This window comes from Dasypus novemcinctus, chromosome 15 (assembly GCF_030445035.2).
Source record: "Dasypus novemcinctus isolate mDasNov1 chromosome 15, mDasNov1.1.hap2, whole genome shotgun sequence".
NCBI classification, from domain to species: domain Eukaryota; kingdom Metazoa; phylum Chordata; class Mammalia; order Cingulata; family Dasypodidae; genus Dasypus; species Dasypus novemcinctus.
Genome location: NC_080687.1, coordinates 36,100,970 through 36,119,279, shown reverse-complemented (window position 1 = coordinate 36,119,279; position 18,310 = coordinate 36,100,970). Strand labels below are relative to the sequence as shown.

Here is an 18,310-nt window from a genome sequence, read left to right as displayed (position 1 = left end):
TTAAAAGTGAAATAACCTAAGATAGCATGGGACACCATCAAGTCCACCAATATATGTGTTATGGAAGTCCCAGGAGGAAAAGAAAGAGAGAAAGGGGCAGAAGGAATAGTCAAAGAAAGTAACCACAAGGAAAACAGTTGAAAAATATATCATAAATACCACATATATAAGATATATATATGCTACAATACAAGAAAGCATATAAATATAAAAGTAGGCTTTCACAAAAAAAAGTGTAAGACTTAACAAGGCTAAATAGGAAAATAGCAGAAGAAAGTCCTGTATTATTAGTAGTGACTTTAAATGTAAATGGATTAAACTTTCCAGTCAAATGGCAGAGATTAGCAGAATGGATAAAAAAGCATGACCCAACTATATGCTGTCTGCAAGAGACTCATCTTAAAGTCAAAGATACAAGTAAGTTGAGGGGTGAAAGGATGGAAGAATATGCACCATACAAGTAGTGTCCAAAAGAGAGTTAGTATAGCTCTACTAACATAGGATAAAATAGGCTTTAAGTCACAAACAGTTATGAAGGAAAAGATGGTTATTACACACTAATAAAGGAACAATTCAACAGGAAGATGTAATGATTATAAATGTGTATTTGTATATATGCACCTAACAACAGAGTTTTGATGTTGGAGTTTGGTGCTGAAGCCTTAAGCTGGAGCCCTGGTAAGTACGCTCACAGAGGAAACAGAAGCAAGCCCCAGGAAGAGAGGAACCCTGAACCCAGAGAGAAGCAAGACCATGGAAGAGAGAAACCCAGGAAGCCTGAACCCTTGTAGACATCGGCAGCCATCTTGCTCCAACATGTGAAAATAGACTTTGGTGAGGGAAGTAACTTATGCTTATGGCCTGCGATCTGTAAGCTCCTACCCCAAATAAATATCCTTTACAAAAACTAACCAACTTCTGGTATTTTGCATCAGCACCCCTTTAGCTGACTAATATAGACATAGATGTAAATCCCATATGGTGAAAGACTGAAAGCTTTCCCTCTAAGATCAGGAACAAGACAAGAATGCCCACTATCACTACTGTTATTCAACATTTTACTGGAAGTTCTTGCCAGAACACTTATGCAAGAAAAAAAAAGTCTAAGTATACAAACTGGGAAGGAAGAAGTAAAACTTACTCTGTTTACAGATGATATGATCCTATATACAGAAAACTGAAAAATTCACAACCAAGTTCCTAGAGTTAATAAATGAATTCAGCAAAATGGCAGAGTACAACGTCATTATCCAAAATCAGTAGCGTTTCTACACACAAGCAATGAACAATTGGAAGAAGAAATCAAGAAAAAAAATAGTTCATTCAAAATAGCAACTAAGAGAATAAAATATCCAGGAATAAATCTAACCAAGAATGTAAAGGACTTGTATACAGAAACCTATAAAACATTGCTTAAAGAAATTAAAGAAGACCTAAATAGGGAAGCGGACTTGGCCCAGTGGTTAGGGCGTCCATCTACCACATGGGAGCTCCGCGGTTCAAACCCCGGGCCTCCTTGACCCGTGTGGAGCTGGCCCATGCGCAGTGCTAATGCACGCAAGGAGTGCCCTGCCACGCAGGGGTGTCCCCCGTGTAGGGGAGTCCCACGCGCAAGGAGCGCGCCCGTAAGGAGAGCTGCCCAGCGCGAAAGAAAGTGCAGCCTGCCCAGGAATGGTGCCACTGACGACAACAGAAGCGGACAAAGAAACAAGACGCAGCAAATAGACACAGAGAACAGACAACCGGGGGGGGGGGGGGGGGAATAAATAAATAAATCTTTAAAAAAAAAAGAAGACCTAAATAAATGGAAGGATATTCCAAGTTCATGGATTGGAAGATTAAATATTGTTAAGATGTCAATACTATCCAAAGCAATTTATAGATTCAGTGCAATTCCAATCAAAATTTCAACAACCTTTGCAGAAATGGAAAGCCAGTCATCAAATTTATATAGAAAGCTAAATAGCTAAATATCTAAAGCCATCTTGAAAAAGAATGAAGTTGGAGGACTCCAACTTCTGATCTTGAAACTTTTTACAAAGCTATAGTAATCAAAACAGCATGGTATTTGCACAAGGACAGACATACAGACCAATGGAATAGAACTGAGAGCTCAGAAATCAACCCTCACATTTATTGCCAAACGATTTTTTACAAGATGACAAAGACCACTCAGTTGGGAAATAGTCTCTTCAATGAATGATGCTGCGAAATCAAATCTGTTTTGAAAAAAGAAGGACCCCTCCCTCATATCATAGGCAAAAATCAACTTAAAATGGATCAAAAACTTAAAAATAAAAGAGGTAGAACTACTGAACTCCTAGAATAAAACATAGGGAACCATGTTCAGGACCTTGTGTTAGGCAATCACTTCTTAGACTTTATACCCAAAGCACAAGCAACAAAAGAAGAAATTGATAAATGGGACCTCATCAAAATTAAAAACTTCTGTTTCTCATAGGAATTTATCATGAAAATAAAGACAACCTACACAATGGGAGAAAATATTCAGAAATCACATATCTGAGAAAGAATTAATATCCAGAATATATGAAGAAATCCTTCAATCTAACAACAAAAAGACAACCAATCCAATTAAAAATTGGGTAAAAACTTGAATAGACATCTCTCCCAAGAGGATACAAAACAGCAAGAAAGCACCTGAAAAGATACTCAACGTCATTAACCACACAAATCAAAAACCACAAAGAGATACCATTTCACGCCTATTAGAATGGCTGCTTTTTAAAAAAATAGAAAAGATAACTAGTGTTGGAGAGGAAGCAGAGAAAAAGGAACATTCATTCATTGCCAGTGGCAATGAAAAATGCTGTGGAAGAGTTTGGCAGTTCCTCAGAAAGGTAAGCAGAAAACTACCATATGACCCAGCCATCCCAGTTCTGGGTATGTACCCAAAAGAACTGAAAGCAGGAACTCAAACAGATATTTGCATACCAACGTTCATGTGGCATTATTCATAATTGCCAAAAGATAGAAGCAATGCAAGTGTCCCTCATTTATGAAGGGATAAATAAAATGTCATATATACATACTATGGAATATTATTCAGCCATAAAAAGAAATATGTCCTGATACATGCAACGAAATGGATGAGCCATGAGGAAATCATTTTGAGTGATATAAGCCAGACAGAAAGGGACAAATATTGTATGATCTTACTGATATGAAACAATTAGGATAAACAAACTTATAGATTTGGAATATAGAATATAGGTTACCAGGGAACAAGGTAGGGATAGGGAAGGGGACATTAAAGGCTTAAAATGTACAGAGTTCCTATTTGGAATGATGGAAATGTTTTGATAATGGATGGTGATGATGGCAGCACAACACTGTGAATGCAATTAGCAGAATCTTAGATTGTATATATAGCAACAGAATAAAATTTTTTTAAAAAGCCCTGGAACTATACTACACAACACTAAAGCTAAGTTAAACCATGGCCTTTAATTAATAGCATGATTATAAAAATGTGCTATCATCAATTGTAGCCAATGTTCCACACCAATGCAAGGTGGTGGTGGGGTAGTATATGGTAATCCTGTATTTTATGTATGATTGTTCTGTAAACTCACATCTTCTCTAATAAAAAGGGGTGGGAATAATAAGAGAATCAAGCTGAGAAGCTGAATAACCTGCCTGTGGTCTGCCTATGGAGTGAATTATAAATTGGACTTTGAAAGATTAGTAGGGTTTCCTTAGAGAGAAAAAGAAAAAGGGCTATACGTATGACGTATGTCTTGGTGATTTGGGGGCTGTTTGGTGGGGCAGAAAGGGGGCACAATTTAGGCAGAGAGAAAAACATGGTGGAGTAAACCTACAAAGAGGGTTTGGAGAATGATTACATGTGAAATAATCAAGGGGAATGGAGGAAAGATTGCAAATATAAACTAGGGAAGACTTAACCAAAACCGACAATCCAAAGAAAATAAATGCAAAAATAAACAGATAAACACAATAAACCTTATATGCAAATAACCTGAGAGTATTACAACCTTAACTGCCCAATATGGTGGCATTAAAAAAGGTCTTGGGAGTGACTGTAGCTCAGTGGTTGAGTGCTTGCTTCATATGGATGAGGTCCTCTGTACCTCCTTAAAAAAAAAAGTCTACATCTTAAGGAATATGCTCTAATTTCATACTTTGCCTTTATGCCTTTAGACTTTCTGCAGAAGTTAGAAAAGATACTATCATAAATGCAAAATACCAAGTATTTTTTCTTATTTAAATATTTCCTGGAGCATATATCTCAGCAACACAATCCATCTGACAGAATTTGTTTTCTTCCTAAATCTTGGAACATATCCCCTGGTAATTATTGCAAGTAAAAAGGAGAAAGTGGCTTTTGAGTTTTGGCAGCTATCTACTAAAGAAGGGGGCAGTTTGAGAACACTTTCCTCATCCAACATTAACTGACATTTTGAGATAATAATGACAGCAGAAACGATGATAGTTTTGGATCCAATCTGTGTAGCCAGGCCACTGATACCAGATTATTTCCTGTAAAAAGTAACGAGTAAAGAAAAACAGCAAAGCTGAAGTTAAAAAAAGTAAAAATAAAAAAGAATCTCCTACTTCCCTAACTCTGTTGTGAAGAAAATGGAGAACAGATGCTGGAGTTGCTTTAGATTCGTGTTAAGAAGGGTATTGGCTACACTCTGCAGCTGCACGTTCTGATTCTGGTAGTAGCTCCGGGGTCTCTACCTGGCCTTGTGGAGCACACTCTTCTACTGGCCCCTTCTTAACGAGCACAGGGACCAAGGTATGGGGTGCAGGGAAGAACCCACACTTGGTTCTCGCTGTGCTCTGAACCATTGAAGGTCTGTGCTCTTTGCTGGCTTTTCCCTTGGATCCCCCACCCTCTCTTTTAAAAGATTTATTTATTTATTCCCCCCTTTCCCCTCCTCCCACCCTGCTGTTTTTGCTGTCAGTGTTGTCTTCTCTTCTCATTTTCTCTCCTCTAGGATTCAGTGGGATTAGATCCTAGAGAATTTTGATGGGGAGAGAAGTTTCCTGTCAATTGCACCACCTCAGTTCCTGGTTTCTCTTACACTTCAACTTGACTCTCCCCTTGTCTCTTTTCTTTTTTTGGATGCATCATCATCTTGCCATGAGACTCACTTGCGTGGGGTACTGACTCACCAAGTGGGCACTCATGTGGACAATGGTTTGCCACATGGGCACACTTTCTCTTTTTTTCACCAGGGGGCCCCAGGGATTGAACCCAGGTTCTCCCATATGGCAGGCGGAAGCTCTATCATTTGAGCCACATCCACTTCCCTTGGATCCCTTTTTGACTCTAACCCTACAAGCATCATCCTTCAGTCTCCATGTAGAAGACAGAATCACGAGCTCAGGTGCCCCCACTCTGGGGGACATCTTAAGCCAACCAGCTTGGAAAGTAACTTCTGAGACAGGGTTTCTACATTTAAAAACACATCTAAAAAACTTTATTGTCTGTCTGCTTTTGCTGAATATAAAAGTAAATGTTACTTAAGAAAAACGTTTTTATAGAATCATGAAAAGCTATAAAGTGGAAAGTGAAAAATCATCCATCAGCTCATTCTTCGAAGATAATAAGCACAATTAAAATGTTTGTGGATATCTTATATGAGTATTTTCATGCCTGTCTATTTTTTCAAGTAGCTATTTACAAAAAGAAATATATAAAATATTTTCTTTCAAAAACGAGGTCCTACAGATAAAATTTTCTCTCCTTAACAATCTAGTGTGTCCACACTTTCCTGCTTCACAGTATTATTAGAACTATATCTCTAAGTTTTTGGAACTTATTCAGCCTGTTTCGATGGCTCATATCTCTTCTACTCTTACCATTTGCAGAGGGAGAAGTAAACAAGCAAAAAAATGAAGTTAAAGAAAGCAAAACAAGGATTCTTGAGTTCTAGGCAAACTGATAAAACTGTTACTTTGACTTGCATTTAAAAAATCAAAATAATGAAACAGGGGAACAGATGTAGCTCAAGTGTTCTAAGTGCTTTATCTATAACGAGGTAGGTAATATCTCTATCCCGTCACAGAGGAAGAGATGAGGGAACCACTTGTTAAAAGTGTTGAGCACCTGCTTCCCATGTACGAGGTCCTGGGTTCAATCTTTGCTATTGCCTTAAAAACAAAAAACTAATAATAAGACTGAAAGGTATCTATGGCATAAAACTATTAGCACCTGGCTTTTAGCTATTCTTTTCATTTCATTACCTCCTAATACCTTCAGTTCCTTCTCATTCCCAGAAAAGTCCCAGGGGAATTAGAACAATGCTGCAAAGAGTAAGCACTACAGAAATTATCATCTTCTCCCCCCAGTCACCATTCAGGTAATGATACCATGAGTCTAAAACTACCACCCACTTTTCTCTCCTTTACCCTCACACCTAGTCAGGAAACCAAGACCTATGAATTCTGCCTCAATGACATAACTTGAATCAGTCCCTTCTTCCTATTTTCCCACAGTGGCTTCGCTGAGGCCCTTCTCATCCTCTGTCCAAGGTTTCTCGACTGTCTCCTTCCCTCCTTGGGCTCATCTCTAGCTCAGCCCATTCCACACAGCACCACCGAAATCATTCTTTATGGAATTCAACTTACCCAGGTTCCACTTTGGATTTTCAGTCTTTTGTCTCTTTCTCCCCAAGGACTTGAGGAAGCATGGCCCATAATGGTGCACATAAGCTGTACCCATTCAACATTCCCTGTAATGCCTGAGCTGAGCAACTTAAGACTGCTTCCTTTCCCACCCCCACCACTTTTATTTTTCAAGTGGAAACAAATAACACCTTGAGACTCACTTCCGAAAGTCTGCAAGTAACTTGAGCATGTCATCGTTTGATAGCTTATTGCTGTCTTGCCTGTAGAGAGCAGAAAATCTGGCATTTTTGTCAAGGTTTCCAGATGCATCCTTAAACAGCGTCCTGAAATATCAAAGCAAAATTTCTAAACAGGGTTTTCAAAGGACCGAAGAACATCCATAATTTAACTCGGATTTCTATGTGAAGACTAATTATTATTCCACTGGCTGTCGCCAACAGAAATATCATTTTCTAAAGACATAGAAGCTATTTATGAGGATGACTAAAACTAATTCAATTTCCATAGAAAACAGTTCCAGCAAATAGCTTGTGCTTAGGAAACAACATACACAGTCAAACACTTAAGAAGGAGACACCACGAATGAAGATCATCTGTAGGCCTTTCTGGGCTGCCACCTTACTCGCAGCTGGAGACACATGAGTGGGACCTGGAATCCTAGCTCTGCTGTAAACACTCCTGTCCACCCTGCCAGTTCCAACGTGGCGACCCTCCAGCCAGCATGTTTCCCCTCTGTGGCTCAGCTGAAATATGGTCCAATAAACGGCTTTTCAGATTTGAAGCTTATTTATTTTTCAACTTTACACATTCTAATTCTCTCCTTCACTGGATAATGCCAGCAGAATAGGTCAGTATCTCTCTCAGACTGCATGTCTCTGTGTATGTATCTAACTGAAAAAAGCTGTTCCCCTTACCTTGCTGCCCAAGCAAATGGCATTCTGTACTGTCCCAGTCTGTGGCATGCCTGCTTGGCATTCTTTAGCACCTTCTGGGCAACCTTGGAAGACGTAAGAATAAAGTCATGAGCTACTGCATACCACCGAGAGGAAGAATTTAGACACAGAGAGCCATCCATCATCACACATCCATTAACCAAGCCCTCAGCATAGTACCACATGCACAAAAAAGTGCATCTTGCAGTAATGAATATGGCTAGATTTACACTCGGTGCAGTTTTTTGCTAATGCATTGATTCTCACAGAATGGACCACAATACCTCGGCTCCTAAGAGACCCCTCTTGATAGAGTGAGAACTGTTTCCAAAATGCACATCTTTTCTTTGGTCTTCACAGTAATAAATACACTATTTCATAGGATTTAATAGTTCTTTATGACTAAAGGCTGCCAGCCCACCAAGTTTATTGATAATTACTAATATTTGCAATTCATGAGAAAAGATATCACATTATTGAAGTTTGATGAGAGCACTAATGATATTACAGGTGCTGAATTAAGTTGCCAGGTTTTTCAATTCTACATTCTGGAGTTTTAAGACTAAATTACTGGGAAGCAGATTTGGCCCAAGGGATGGAGCATCCGCCTACCACATGGGAGGTCCAGGGTTCAAGCCCAGGGCCTCCTGACCCATGTGATGAGCTGGTCCACATGCAGTGCTGATGCGCGCAAGGAGTGCTGTGCCACGCAGGGGTGTCCCCCATGTGGGGGAGCCTTACACGCAGGGAATACAACCCTTAAGGAGAGCCACCTAGCGCAAAAGGAGTGCAGCCTGCCCAGGGAATGGCGCTGCACACACAGAGAGCTGTTGCAGCAAGATGACGCAACAAAACAAGACGCAGATTCCGGTGCTGCTGACAAGAATGCAGGCAGACACTGAAGAACATGCAGCAAGTGGACACAGAGAGCGGACAACTGGGGAAAAGGGAGAGAAATAAATAAAAATAAAAATAACTCTTAAAAAAAAAAGACTAAATTACTGCTAACTTCTATTTTCACTTCCTAATGATCAATTTTGGTTTGTTGTGTGTTACCCCTTTAACCCTTTAGTGCAAAGCAAACCGTATTTGCTCTTGGCCTGAGACATGGCTGCAAGGCAGTCCTATTATTAATTAACTATACCCTTATGGCTAAAGCAGATAACACATAATCTCCCCAAGTTTGCTTTTACCATATACTACGTTATCAATGCAAAGTTTGATTAATTCAGAAAGTCAGAGTGGTAGAAGTTGGTAGAGCTTTTAATTCCTTAAGTATATCAAAGTCAAACCAATTTTGAGTCAAGTGCTCTAGCACCTTGTGAACCAAAGGTTGCGCTGCAAACCCGATGCATCAGCATCACCTGAGAGCTTGTTAAAAATGCAGTCGCAGACTTGACTCCAAACCTCCTGGGTCAGAACATTTTGACAAGCTCTCTGGTGATCTGTGTGCACCCTCAAGCATGAGAAGTGCTGAACTAGCAGACCCAGAAGTAGAACAATAAGGCAAACAGGAACCAGCTGTGTGACTCTGTAAGCCACCAAACCTTTCTGGGCTTGACTTTCCTCACCTGAAAAATGAAGAACTTGGCTAGACTTTACATGACCCCTTCCAATTACAAAATTTTATGATTCTTCCATAACCATGCTGTGGGAATTGCTGCCTTCAAAAGTAAAGTAGAGGTGGCAGACTTGGCCTAGTGGTTAGGGCGTCTGTCTACCACATGGGAGGTCCATGGTTCAAACCCCAGGCCTCCTTGACCCGTAGAGCTGGCCCATGCGCAGTGCTTACGCACGTGCAAGGAGTGCCCCACCACACAGGGGTGTCCCCCGTGTAGGGGAGCCCCACAGCGCAAAAGAAAGTGCAGCCTGCCCAGGAATGGTGCCGCGCACACGGAGAGCTGACACAACAAGATGACGTAACCAAAAGAAACACAGATTGCCATGCCGCTGACAACAACAGAAGCAGACAAAGACGCAGCAAATAGACACAGAGAACAGACAACCGGGGGCGCGGAGGGGGGAAGGGGAGGGAAATAAATAAATAAATAAATAAATCTTTTTTAAAAAAAAAAGTAAAGTAGAAAACACAAATCTGGATTGAAATAAATGTCAGGAGATCCTCTAGATCCCTCTTCCTTCTTCAAGTGAGGTTTGTTTATGCCTCCCCAGGACAACATGTGGTGTCTCAGGTGTATACAGTCATAGGTAAAATGGACTACACCTCCTGCAGTGTCAATTTTAACTAAACAATTTTGGGTAGAAACTACTATTTTTAAGTTTTAACGATAATGAATATGCTCTGGACTAAAATCAATATTTGCATAAAATTTAAAGTTAAAACACAAAGCTCCGGGGGAAGTGGACTTGGCCCAGTGGATAGGGCTACCACAGTCTACCACATGGGAGGTCCGCGGTTCAAACCCCGGGCCTCCTTGACCCGTGTGGAGCTGGCCCATGCGCAGTGCTGATGCATGCAAGGAGTGCCATGCCACGCAGAGGTGTCCCCGTGTAGGGGAGCCCCACGTGCAAGGAGTGCATCCCGTAACGAGAGCCGCCCAGCATGAAACAAAGTGCAGCCTGCCAGGAATGGCGCCGCACACATGGAGAGCTGACACACAAGATGATGCAACAAAAAAGAAACACAGATTCCCGTGCCGCTGACAATAACAGAAGCAGACAAAAAGAAGAACATGCAGCAGAGAACAGACAACTGGGGTGGGTGTGTGTGTGTGTGGGGGGGGAACGGGAAAGAAAGAAAGAAAATAAATCTTTAAAACAAAAAACCCACAAAGCTTCAATTAAGTTCCATTCTTCCCTGCAGCATGTGAAGACAGAGCCCTGAGACTTACCATGGGTGTAAATAGAACATAACATGTTTGAAAGGCAGAGTAAAAAATGCATTTTTGTTCTTTTAGTTTTTTCTTTTCCTTTTTCTTTTTCCCTTCTGTCACTCTCCTTCTCTTTCCCCTCCCACCCTTTCTTAATCTATTCATAGTAGACACCTACAGAAACTTTTCATAAAAGTTTCTTCCAAATGATGTTCTAGACCGGAGTTCTTAACAAGGGGTCCACCATGAGCTTGAATTTAAATTTTTAAAAAACCAAAACATTATTCTTATGGGTCCATGTTGGTACAGGTGTGATATATTTATTAAATAATACACAGTGTAGTGTTGACTTAGTAAGGGGTCCGTGGTTTTCACCTGACGGGCAAAAGGATCCATGGAACAAAAAGGTTAAGAACCGCTGGTCTAGACCATGCTGGAGAATATGAAAAGACAACTTTGAAATACAGGAAAAAAAGTCCTCTGTAACATCTTCTGCCTGATGTAAGAAGGTTGTACCTTAACTACCCCTTTAATAATTTAATGCCTTGGAGATGATAGGAAAACAATTGCCTGGAGTAATGTATACATGGACTGGCTTTACATTCTCTAAGTAATGAGGGAAAAGGAGACTTTAACAGATGCTCAATGGACATTAGGCAATATACAGCATAAAATTTAAGGCACAGTGATATGTGATTTATGCACCAACATGAGAGGCCAGATTTGAAACTGCTCATGGCAGGGAGAAGTAATCGAGTTGCTTTGTATGGGCCTTGGAAATGTGTTGCACACAAAATCAGTGGAAAAGGTTTTATCTTGAGCCTTCATTGATTATTAATCAAAACATAAAAGAGTTTCTCATTCAAGGTCTAACAGATTTGGTTTAGAAAATTAAACAGCTTATCTCCAGAAACCAAACTATATGAGTTTTCGTCAGCCAAAAAGGCTCACTTTTTGAAAGAATGTGCCTGGCTAAATGGGCTTTTGCTTGACTGAAACTGTACTAAACAATAATGTCCTACATGTGCTCAGCGCTTCTTGGTGTCCACCGCACTGTCTCATACGTGATCTCATCCTACCACTGTCTCTGTGAGGAAGGCAGAGATGGGTTCTAGGGGACCCAGACGGGTGAAGAGCTCTCTCCAAGGCACTCGGGTTATTCAGGTGCTCAGAACCCAGGTCTTCTGACTACCAGAAAATGTTTTTTAAAGAGCACCCTGCATCTTGGAGAACACACCTGAGATATATGGGTGTCTCCCCAAAATGAAGTCAGGAACCTCTGAATCAACTTAGTAAACTCAAGTTAGAGCCTGTGGAGTGGCCACTCCAATGGGTGACCAGTTTCTTAGTCCACATATCAAGGCCCATCTCCCAGGTGACCTCTTACCAAAAACTTGAAAGAAAAAAAAAAAAAAGCTAAAAATACTGTTACACTGGCAGGCACCACAGCACTCAATAGCTAACTCTAACTAGGGAGAATAGTCAAGTGCCCTTGAGTTATGACCGCTGACTGATACTGAGCAGGTAACTAAACCTTTCTACACCTTAGTTTTCTGAACTATGAAAGCAGGTTTTGGACCAGATGTCTTCTAATACCCTTTTTAGCTCTAACATTCAGTAACTCAACAGTAGGCCCATACCCAGGCCATTCCCAAGTAACAAAGCTACTTTGAAAGCAAGCCAAACATTCATTTTGTATGTTTCTCTTTCCTCTTCAATCTAAAGACACTAATACATATTGTTTCCTCTGGACAAAGAAAAAAAACAAGTGGATCGGAATCAATGGCACTACCCAGCCACCACCTGAACCAAAAGTATTTCTTCGTCCCCAGTCTCCCCACGTTTCTTCTTTCACTACCCCAGCTCAATAATTTCCACTCAGACAAATAAGTACGTGCATGTACAACATGTTCTCGCTTGCTCTCTTCTTTCTCAATCCTTTTCTCCTAATCTTTGCTCAGTTACCTGAGAATTTTGGGGAGGGAAATATCAAGTAGGAAAAAAACAACTGCTTTGAAGAGAATAATCTAAAATTAAAAAAAAAAAAAAAAAGAACTGGACCATTCACTGCTAAAACTGTGAAAAGCTTCAAAGTCACTTTCAGTTGAGACTCAGTACAGAATTCTTGGTTGTCTCTAATTTTTTCTAATTAATCCCACTTTTTTTTTAGTGGTCAACAAGAAGGAAAACCTTAAACAAGAAAAAATATACCCATTCAAATATTTGGTTTGTGTGCTATTTTTTCATCACAAATATATATTCCATGACTTTATAGGACATTAATTGTATTTATGATATTATTTCTTTGGAAAAAGAAATTCTTTGTTCCATACAATCAATTATAATACCATGTATCTTGACTTGCTAGTGTATGCAAAGAGCCTTTAATTAGGTATTTCTGAAAAACACAAACACCCATTCTTTCTTATTACAGGCACAGTAAATGAAGTACATTCTTACCTTGGATAATAGTTTCTCTTGATAACGACTTCATGACACATTTGTAAAATTAAGCTTCTTAGCTTTAAAACACAAATATCTAAAACAATAGTCACTTAATCTTAAGGACTGACTCAATGAAACTCACGTGACTGTAAATGAACCGAAATGTAATTCCAGAACCCAGAGACATCCAAGTAAAATGAACTGTTTGAATATAATCCATGGTTTTTTTGTTTTTGTCTTTTTTTTTTGAGGTACCAGGGCTAGTGATTGAACCCAGGTCCTCATATGTGGGAAGCCAGTGCTCAACTAGAGCTACACCAGCTTCCCCAAGTTTTTTTCATTTTCTTTCTTGTTTGTTAGGAAGTACTGGGGATCAAACCTGGGACCTCATATATGGGAAGCAGGCACTCAACTACTTGAGCCACATCTGATCCCTCCATGCATTTTTTTAATTCTCCCTCCCCTTTGCGGCTTGCTTGCTGTCGGCTCTCTGTGTCCATTCGCTGTACATTCTTCTGTGTGTCTGTATTTATTTTTATTTTATTCCCCCCCACCCCTTGAGGCTTGCTTGTTGTTTTGCTCTTTGTGTCCATTCGCATCACACTCTTCTGTGTTTTTACTTGTCTCCCTTTTCGTTGCATCACCTTGCTGAGTCGGCTCTCTGTGGTGCTTGCGGGCTGGGTGGCTCTCCACAGCGAGCCGGCGAGCCTGTCTTCACACAAGGAGGCCCCAGGATGCGAACCCAGGGACTCTCACATGGTGGATGGGAGCCCAACTGATTGAGCCACAGCCACTTCCCCTTCCATGCATTTTTTTAATGACAGAAGGATTACCGTTAAGCTGGTAATTTCCCTGCAAATTATTTTAGGATATCAAGACAGACTAGCCAAATGAAGCATTTTATTTACACATAGGCCTACTTTCCATTGAAAACTCAACATGTAAAATTAAATACATTGTAAGTATTCTACATCTTTTAGAATATAAATATGGCTTAACTTTGATTTTTTAAGCATTACTATTCAAAATAATGTCACCAAAAACTTCAACTGTTTTTACTTTTCATCATAGAGCATAAAAATCATTTGTACCTTAGAAGAATCTGAACTTTTCATATATGGCTCAGCACAATGTGTGATACTTCCTTGAAGGACTTTTTCAATTTTAGCCACAAGAAATATATCTGGATGAGGACATGTAACTGAAAATATTCCCTGTGAGGACAAACAATATTTATCAGTAAGTAGAATTAGAATCCATAGCTGTATTAAACAAATTGATGAACATAAAATTTTCTAAAGCTGTGAAGAACAGTGAAACAGGATAGCTATTAAGAAGCACCAAGTGCCAAACTGATCAATAGCACCTCATCCACTCAAAAAATCTACTTGGTAGGGGAGGAAACTAGGAAGAAGTTTAGATAAAGAAATAAGACATTTTCAAAATCACTTCTCTCTCACCTTGCTTTAACCATCTAATTAATTAACAGTCAAATATACCCCCATTGTGCATCATAAGGTCTCATCCTGACATTTTTGATATATTTTCGGAGCATGTGCACGATAACTCTTAGTGGCGCTTGTGTCCCCACCTGCTTTGGATACTGCATGACGGCTTCCTGCAGCACGTGCTGGAGGGCAGGTGAGCTCTGCCCGCTGCCGTTCATCAGAGCCATGGGCGAGGCACTCAGCATCTGCCTCACTGAGAAATGGTTCAGGTCCACGTGGAAATCAGCAGAAATTTTTCGGTTGTCTTTTATGTCAAACAGGGAGAGAGTAACAAAGAAAGGCTCCACCTGAACAAGACAAGACAATGTAGACTATTGCGATAGCTCAGACTGTCTGGGAAGAAAGAACTCTGTTATCAAAGAAGAAGTAATGAGACCTATTAACACCTGCCATCAATGATTATTACATCTTTTGTCACAGGAAGTGTTAGGCTATAAAGATTTTTGTAGACAAAAAAAAAAAATATTATTGTATATGTGCTTTGTCACTTAATTTGTGCTCTACAGAAAACAAACACCTGAGTTCCTCAAACATCTGAGAAGATAACCTACTCCTGGAATGCTGAACGTAAAATTGCCCTCCTTATCCCTTGTCATTGCATCCTGTCCCTGTAGACTAAACAACTATCTGTGTAAAGATAAACCACTGCACCTCTTTGATACGAAGACCTAGTACATCATGTCCTGCTGCACAGCAAGGAGCATATCTGAAATCTCTGAATATTTCTAAAAAATCTTTATTTTTAAAGGAAAATTACATTTGTGGTGGGTCCTTCTTCATTTTCAGCAACACAGCATTGCAAATTGAAAGATAAATCATTGCACTTGACAAGAATTCTTTTTCCAAACTTCTCTTCAAATGGCTTCACTTCTGGCTCAGCTGATGAACAGTCAAGCTTCTTTAAAATAAAATATAAACATTGTGTAAATATACCTATATATTAGGCTCCCATTTAAAAATCCCATTAGAAAGGTAGCTTATGGACTCTAAAATATGGAAAAGCTATACATAACCATTTACTTACAATAGTGTTACTTACAATATGAAAAAATGGAAAAGACTTAAATTTATAATAATGGTCAAATAAACAATGATACATCTACTCAATGGATGATTAGGCAGAACTTAAAAATTGTGGTTATGAAGTCTGTAAAGATTATGATTAAAGTTAAATGGGAAAAGGAGGTCAATAAAAAAGATAACTAATGAATGGGAGGAAATGTAGCAGAACTTTTGCCCTCTTCAAGGAGCCTTGTGAACTGCTTACTATTTACAGGGAATACTGAAGGAATGCCATGCAGATGTTTTTGGATTTTATTGGGACACAGACGTGGCTCTCACACACTGTAAGACTTGTATCTGGGACTGAGTCTGGGCTAGTCAGGAAATATCACTGACTCCTGGGCATCTACAGTGATTGTTATCTTAAGAGGGTACATTATACATTATTTTGTGGACTTGAGGGCATTTGTGAATGTCATAGGATAAACTCTCTCAATTTTCAAGAACCTACTAAATATCAAATATTAACATAGCCATGTTATGGTGATGAGATTATAGGTAGTTTTTATCTTTCCTTTTATTTTCAAATTTGCTACACTGTTATTATATTGCTTGCCAATCCAAAACAAACAGCCTTGTCAAAAGTTTCTTCCACCTACTCCGTTTTAAATTTTAAATATTAAAATATTTTTTACCTGGGCATCTGGGTCCAAATAAAAAAGTTTAACTCTGCTTTCACTTTTCAGTTTGATTTCTGCTTCTCTAGTGCTCTAATAAATAAAAAAGAAATTACATTGAATAAAATCTTTTTTTTTCATCAATTATAACAAATGTACCACACTAATAATGCAAGGAGTTAATAATGGGTGGTATATGGGAACTTTGTGATTTATGCATGGTTTTTCTGTAAACCTACAACTTCTCCAATAAAAATAATTATAATAATATATATATATATATATAAAGCAAAATAAACAAATCCTTGTATTTCATAGGTGTCCGATTAGGTTTGAAAGATGCCCTGCTTTTAAGATTCAGGCTGCTAAACAACAGTGCCTCATCTTGAAAAGTCAACTGCATTTCAATGAACATGTATGTACTATCAAGTATGTAGCACACAATTTAAGTGCTGTGGGCAAAAAAAAAGAATTTAAAAGATGATCTCTGCCCTTAGGAAGCCAACAATCAATTGCAGAGGCAAAAATAATACAAAGAAATGAGAATAAACAAACTGTTAAGAAAGTCTTCATAAAGTAATGGAACAGAGGATGTGCTTTGAATGAGGGAGGGAGGATTTAGAAAGTGAAAGGGAAAAAACATCAACAATCCAGGATGCATGTGAAGGATGCATGGCATGAACAGGCACTGAGGAAAACGAACCAGGTGGGAGAAAGGATTTCAAGTCCAGTCAGGAAAAGGAAGAGAAAGCAATGTTTTGAACGAGTGGGTTGAGAAAACTATGATAGAGTTTGAAGGACAGGTGGAGGAGTCTGTGGCAGAAAGAGGAGGCATTACTGATTCATTCCATAAATATTTACTGAGCACCTATTATGTGTCAGGTACTGGGGATACAAATGTGAGTGAAACAAAGTCCCTACTTACTCCTATGAAACAAAGTCCCTGCCCTCAAAGAACCCCAAAAGAGCACAGGCAGGCAATAACGTGACAAAAGAAAGTGTAAGTCCAGTGGAAACTGACCTGGACCATGAGCAGCAGTCAGGAAAGACCTTCCAAGGAAGGCCCACTTTGAAGGACAAGGAATGTTTGGCCAGGAAAGGAGAAAAAGCATTCTAAGGGAAGGAACAGCAGGTGCACATGTACAGGCACACCTAAGCAATAACCAAGTCATTCACTGCTGATGAAAGGTTGGGTGTGAGGGAAAAAACAAAAAGAAATGAGTCTAGGATTTATATGTTAAGGATTGAGGAGGACTTCACTCAGAATCCAGAAACACCTGCAATATTGTAAGCAGGGGAATAAAATAACCTGATCTGCATCACTTGGGTAGGACTGAGGCAATGGATTAAAAAGGGAAGGAGCAGGAAGCCCACAAGATCTCTCTTGGCTGCTAAACTCATTGCAAGCCCCATAACAAGTCTCACATTTCTATGTTGTAGCTTGCTGAATGGTAAGATCCATTAATTGGCATAGATGGTTGAGGAATAAGAGCCGGCTTGTCAAGAAGATATACAAAGTGGGGCTTAGAGATGCCGGTGGGATTTCCAAGTGGAAATGGCCAGTGGACAGCTAGATAGATAGGACTTGAGCACAAGGCAGAGATGAAGTCTGGCTGGCATTAGAGATTTGGAAGGCATCAGAACAGAGGTGGGAACTGAAATCCTAGGGGCCCAAGTGGGCAAGGGTTAAAAGTGAGTTTCAGGACAGAAGCTCACGGGCCCCAACACTGAAGTGATGGACAGAAGAGGAGACAGCATGGAGGGAAGTGTGGTGGCAGAGATGAGAGGCTGAAGAGCCAAGATTTGAGAATGGAAAGAAAGAGTAGAGAAGGAAGAAGCTTCTAAGATATTTCAGATATAGAAGTCATTTCAAACCTCATTATTTCTTGTACCTGACACCTCTAAATTATCTTCTCTTCCTGGAAATCAAATCTCTCCATTACTGTCTGTTTCTACTGTTCAGTCTATAAAGTCAGAAAAGGATGTTCTTTCTCATCTGCTACTTTCCCCCAGGCCATGAATCATACCTCACCTCTCACCACTCAATGGGGCACTGACAGCATCAGTGGAGAAGGTGTACTGCCCTCTCTGTTGGTGACTGAACAAGTTTATGATTACAGTTATAATCCAGGCTAGTGAGAAATTAAACATCTTCTAATTTTCTCCACCATGGATTTGCTAGGTTCTTAGCAATGAACCAAACACTATCATGGCTCTATTTAACCCACTGTCTATACCTAGCAACGTGAAATGACCACCAGAATGGTAGATGAGAAAATGAGTTCGAGTTAAGG

General features: G+C 39.7%; 1 protein-coding gene across 17 annotated transcripts in view; it reads right to left on the bottom strand.

The window, feature by feature from the left end:
* The window catches only part of DOCK9 (dedicator of cytokinesis 9), a 370,241-nt gene that overhangs the window by 97,629 nt on the left and 254,302 nt on the right, over positions 1 to 18,310 (bottom strand). For all 17 annotated transcript variants that reach the window (XM_058276466.2, XM_058276467.2, XM_058276470.2 and 14 more), the window contains 6 exons: positions 16,035 to 16,109; positions 15,095 to 15,235; positions 14,421 to 14,624; positions 13,921 to 14,043; positions 7,536 to 7,618; positions 6,822 to 6,944 (listed from right to left, as the gene is read on the bottom strand). In XM_058276466.2, the coding sequence (XP_058132449.1) occupies positions 6,822 to 6,944; positions 7,536 to 7,618; positions 13,921 to 14,043; positions 14,421 to 14,624; positions 15,095 to 15,235; positions 16,035 to 16,109 (749 nt within the window). The remainder of the gene's footprint in view (positions 1 to 6,821; positions 6,945 to 7,535; positions 7,619 to 13,920; positions 14,044 to 14,420; positions 14,625 to 15,094; positions 15,236 to 16,034; positions 16,110 to 18,310) is intronic.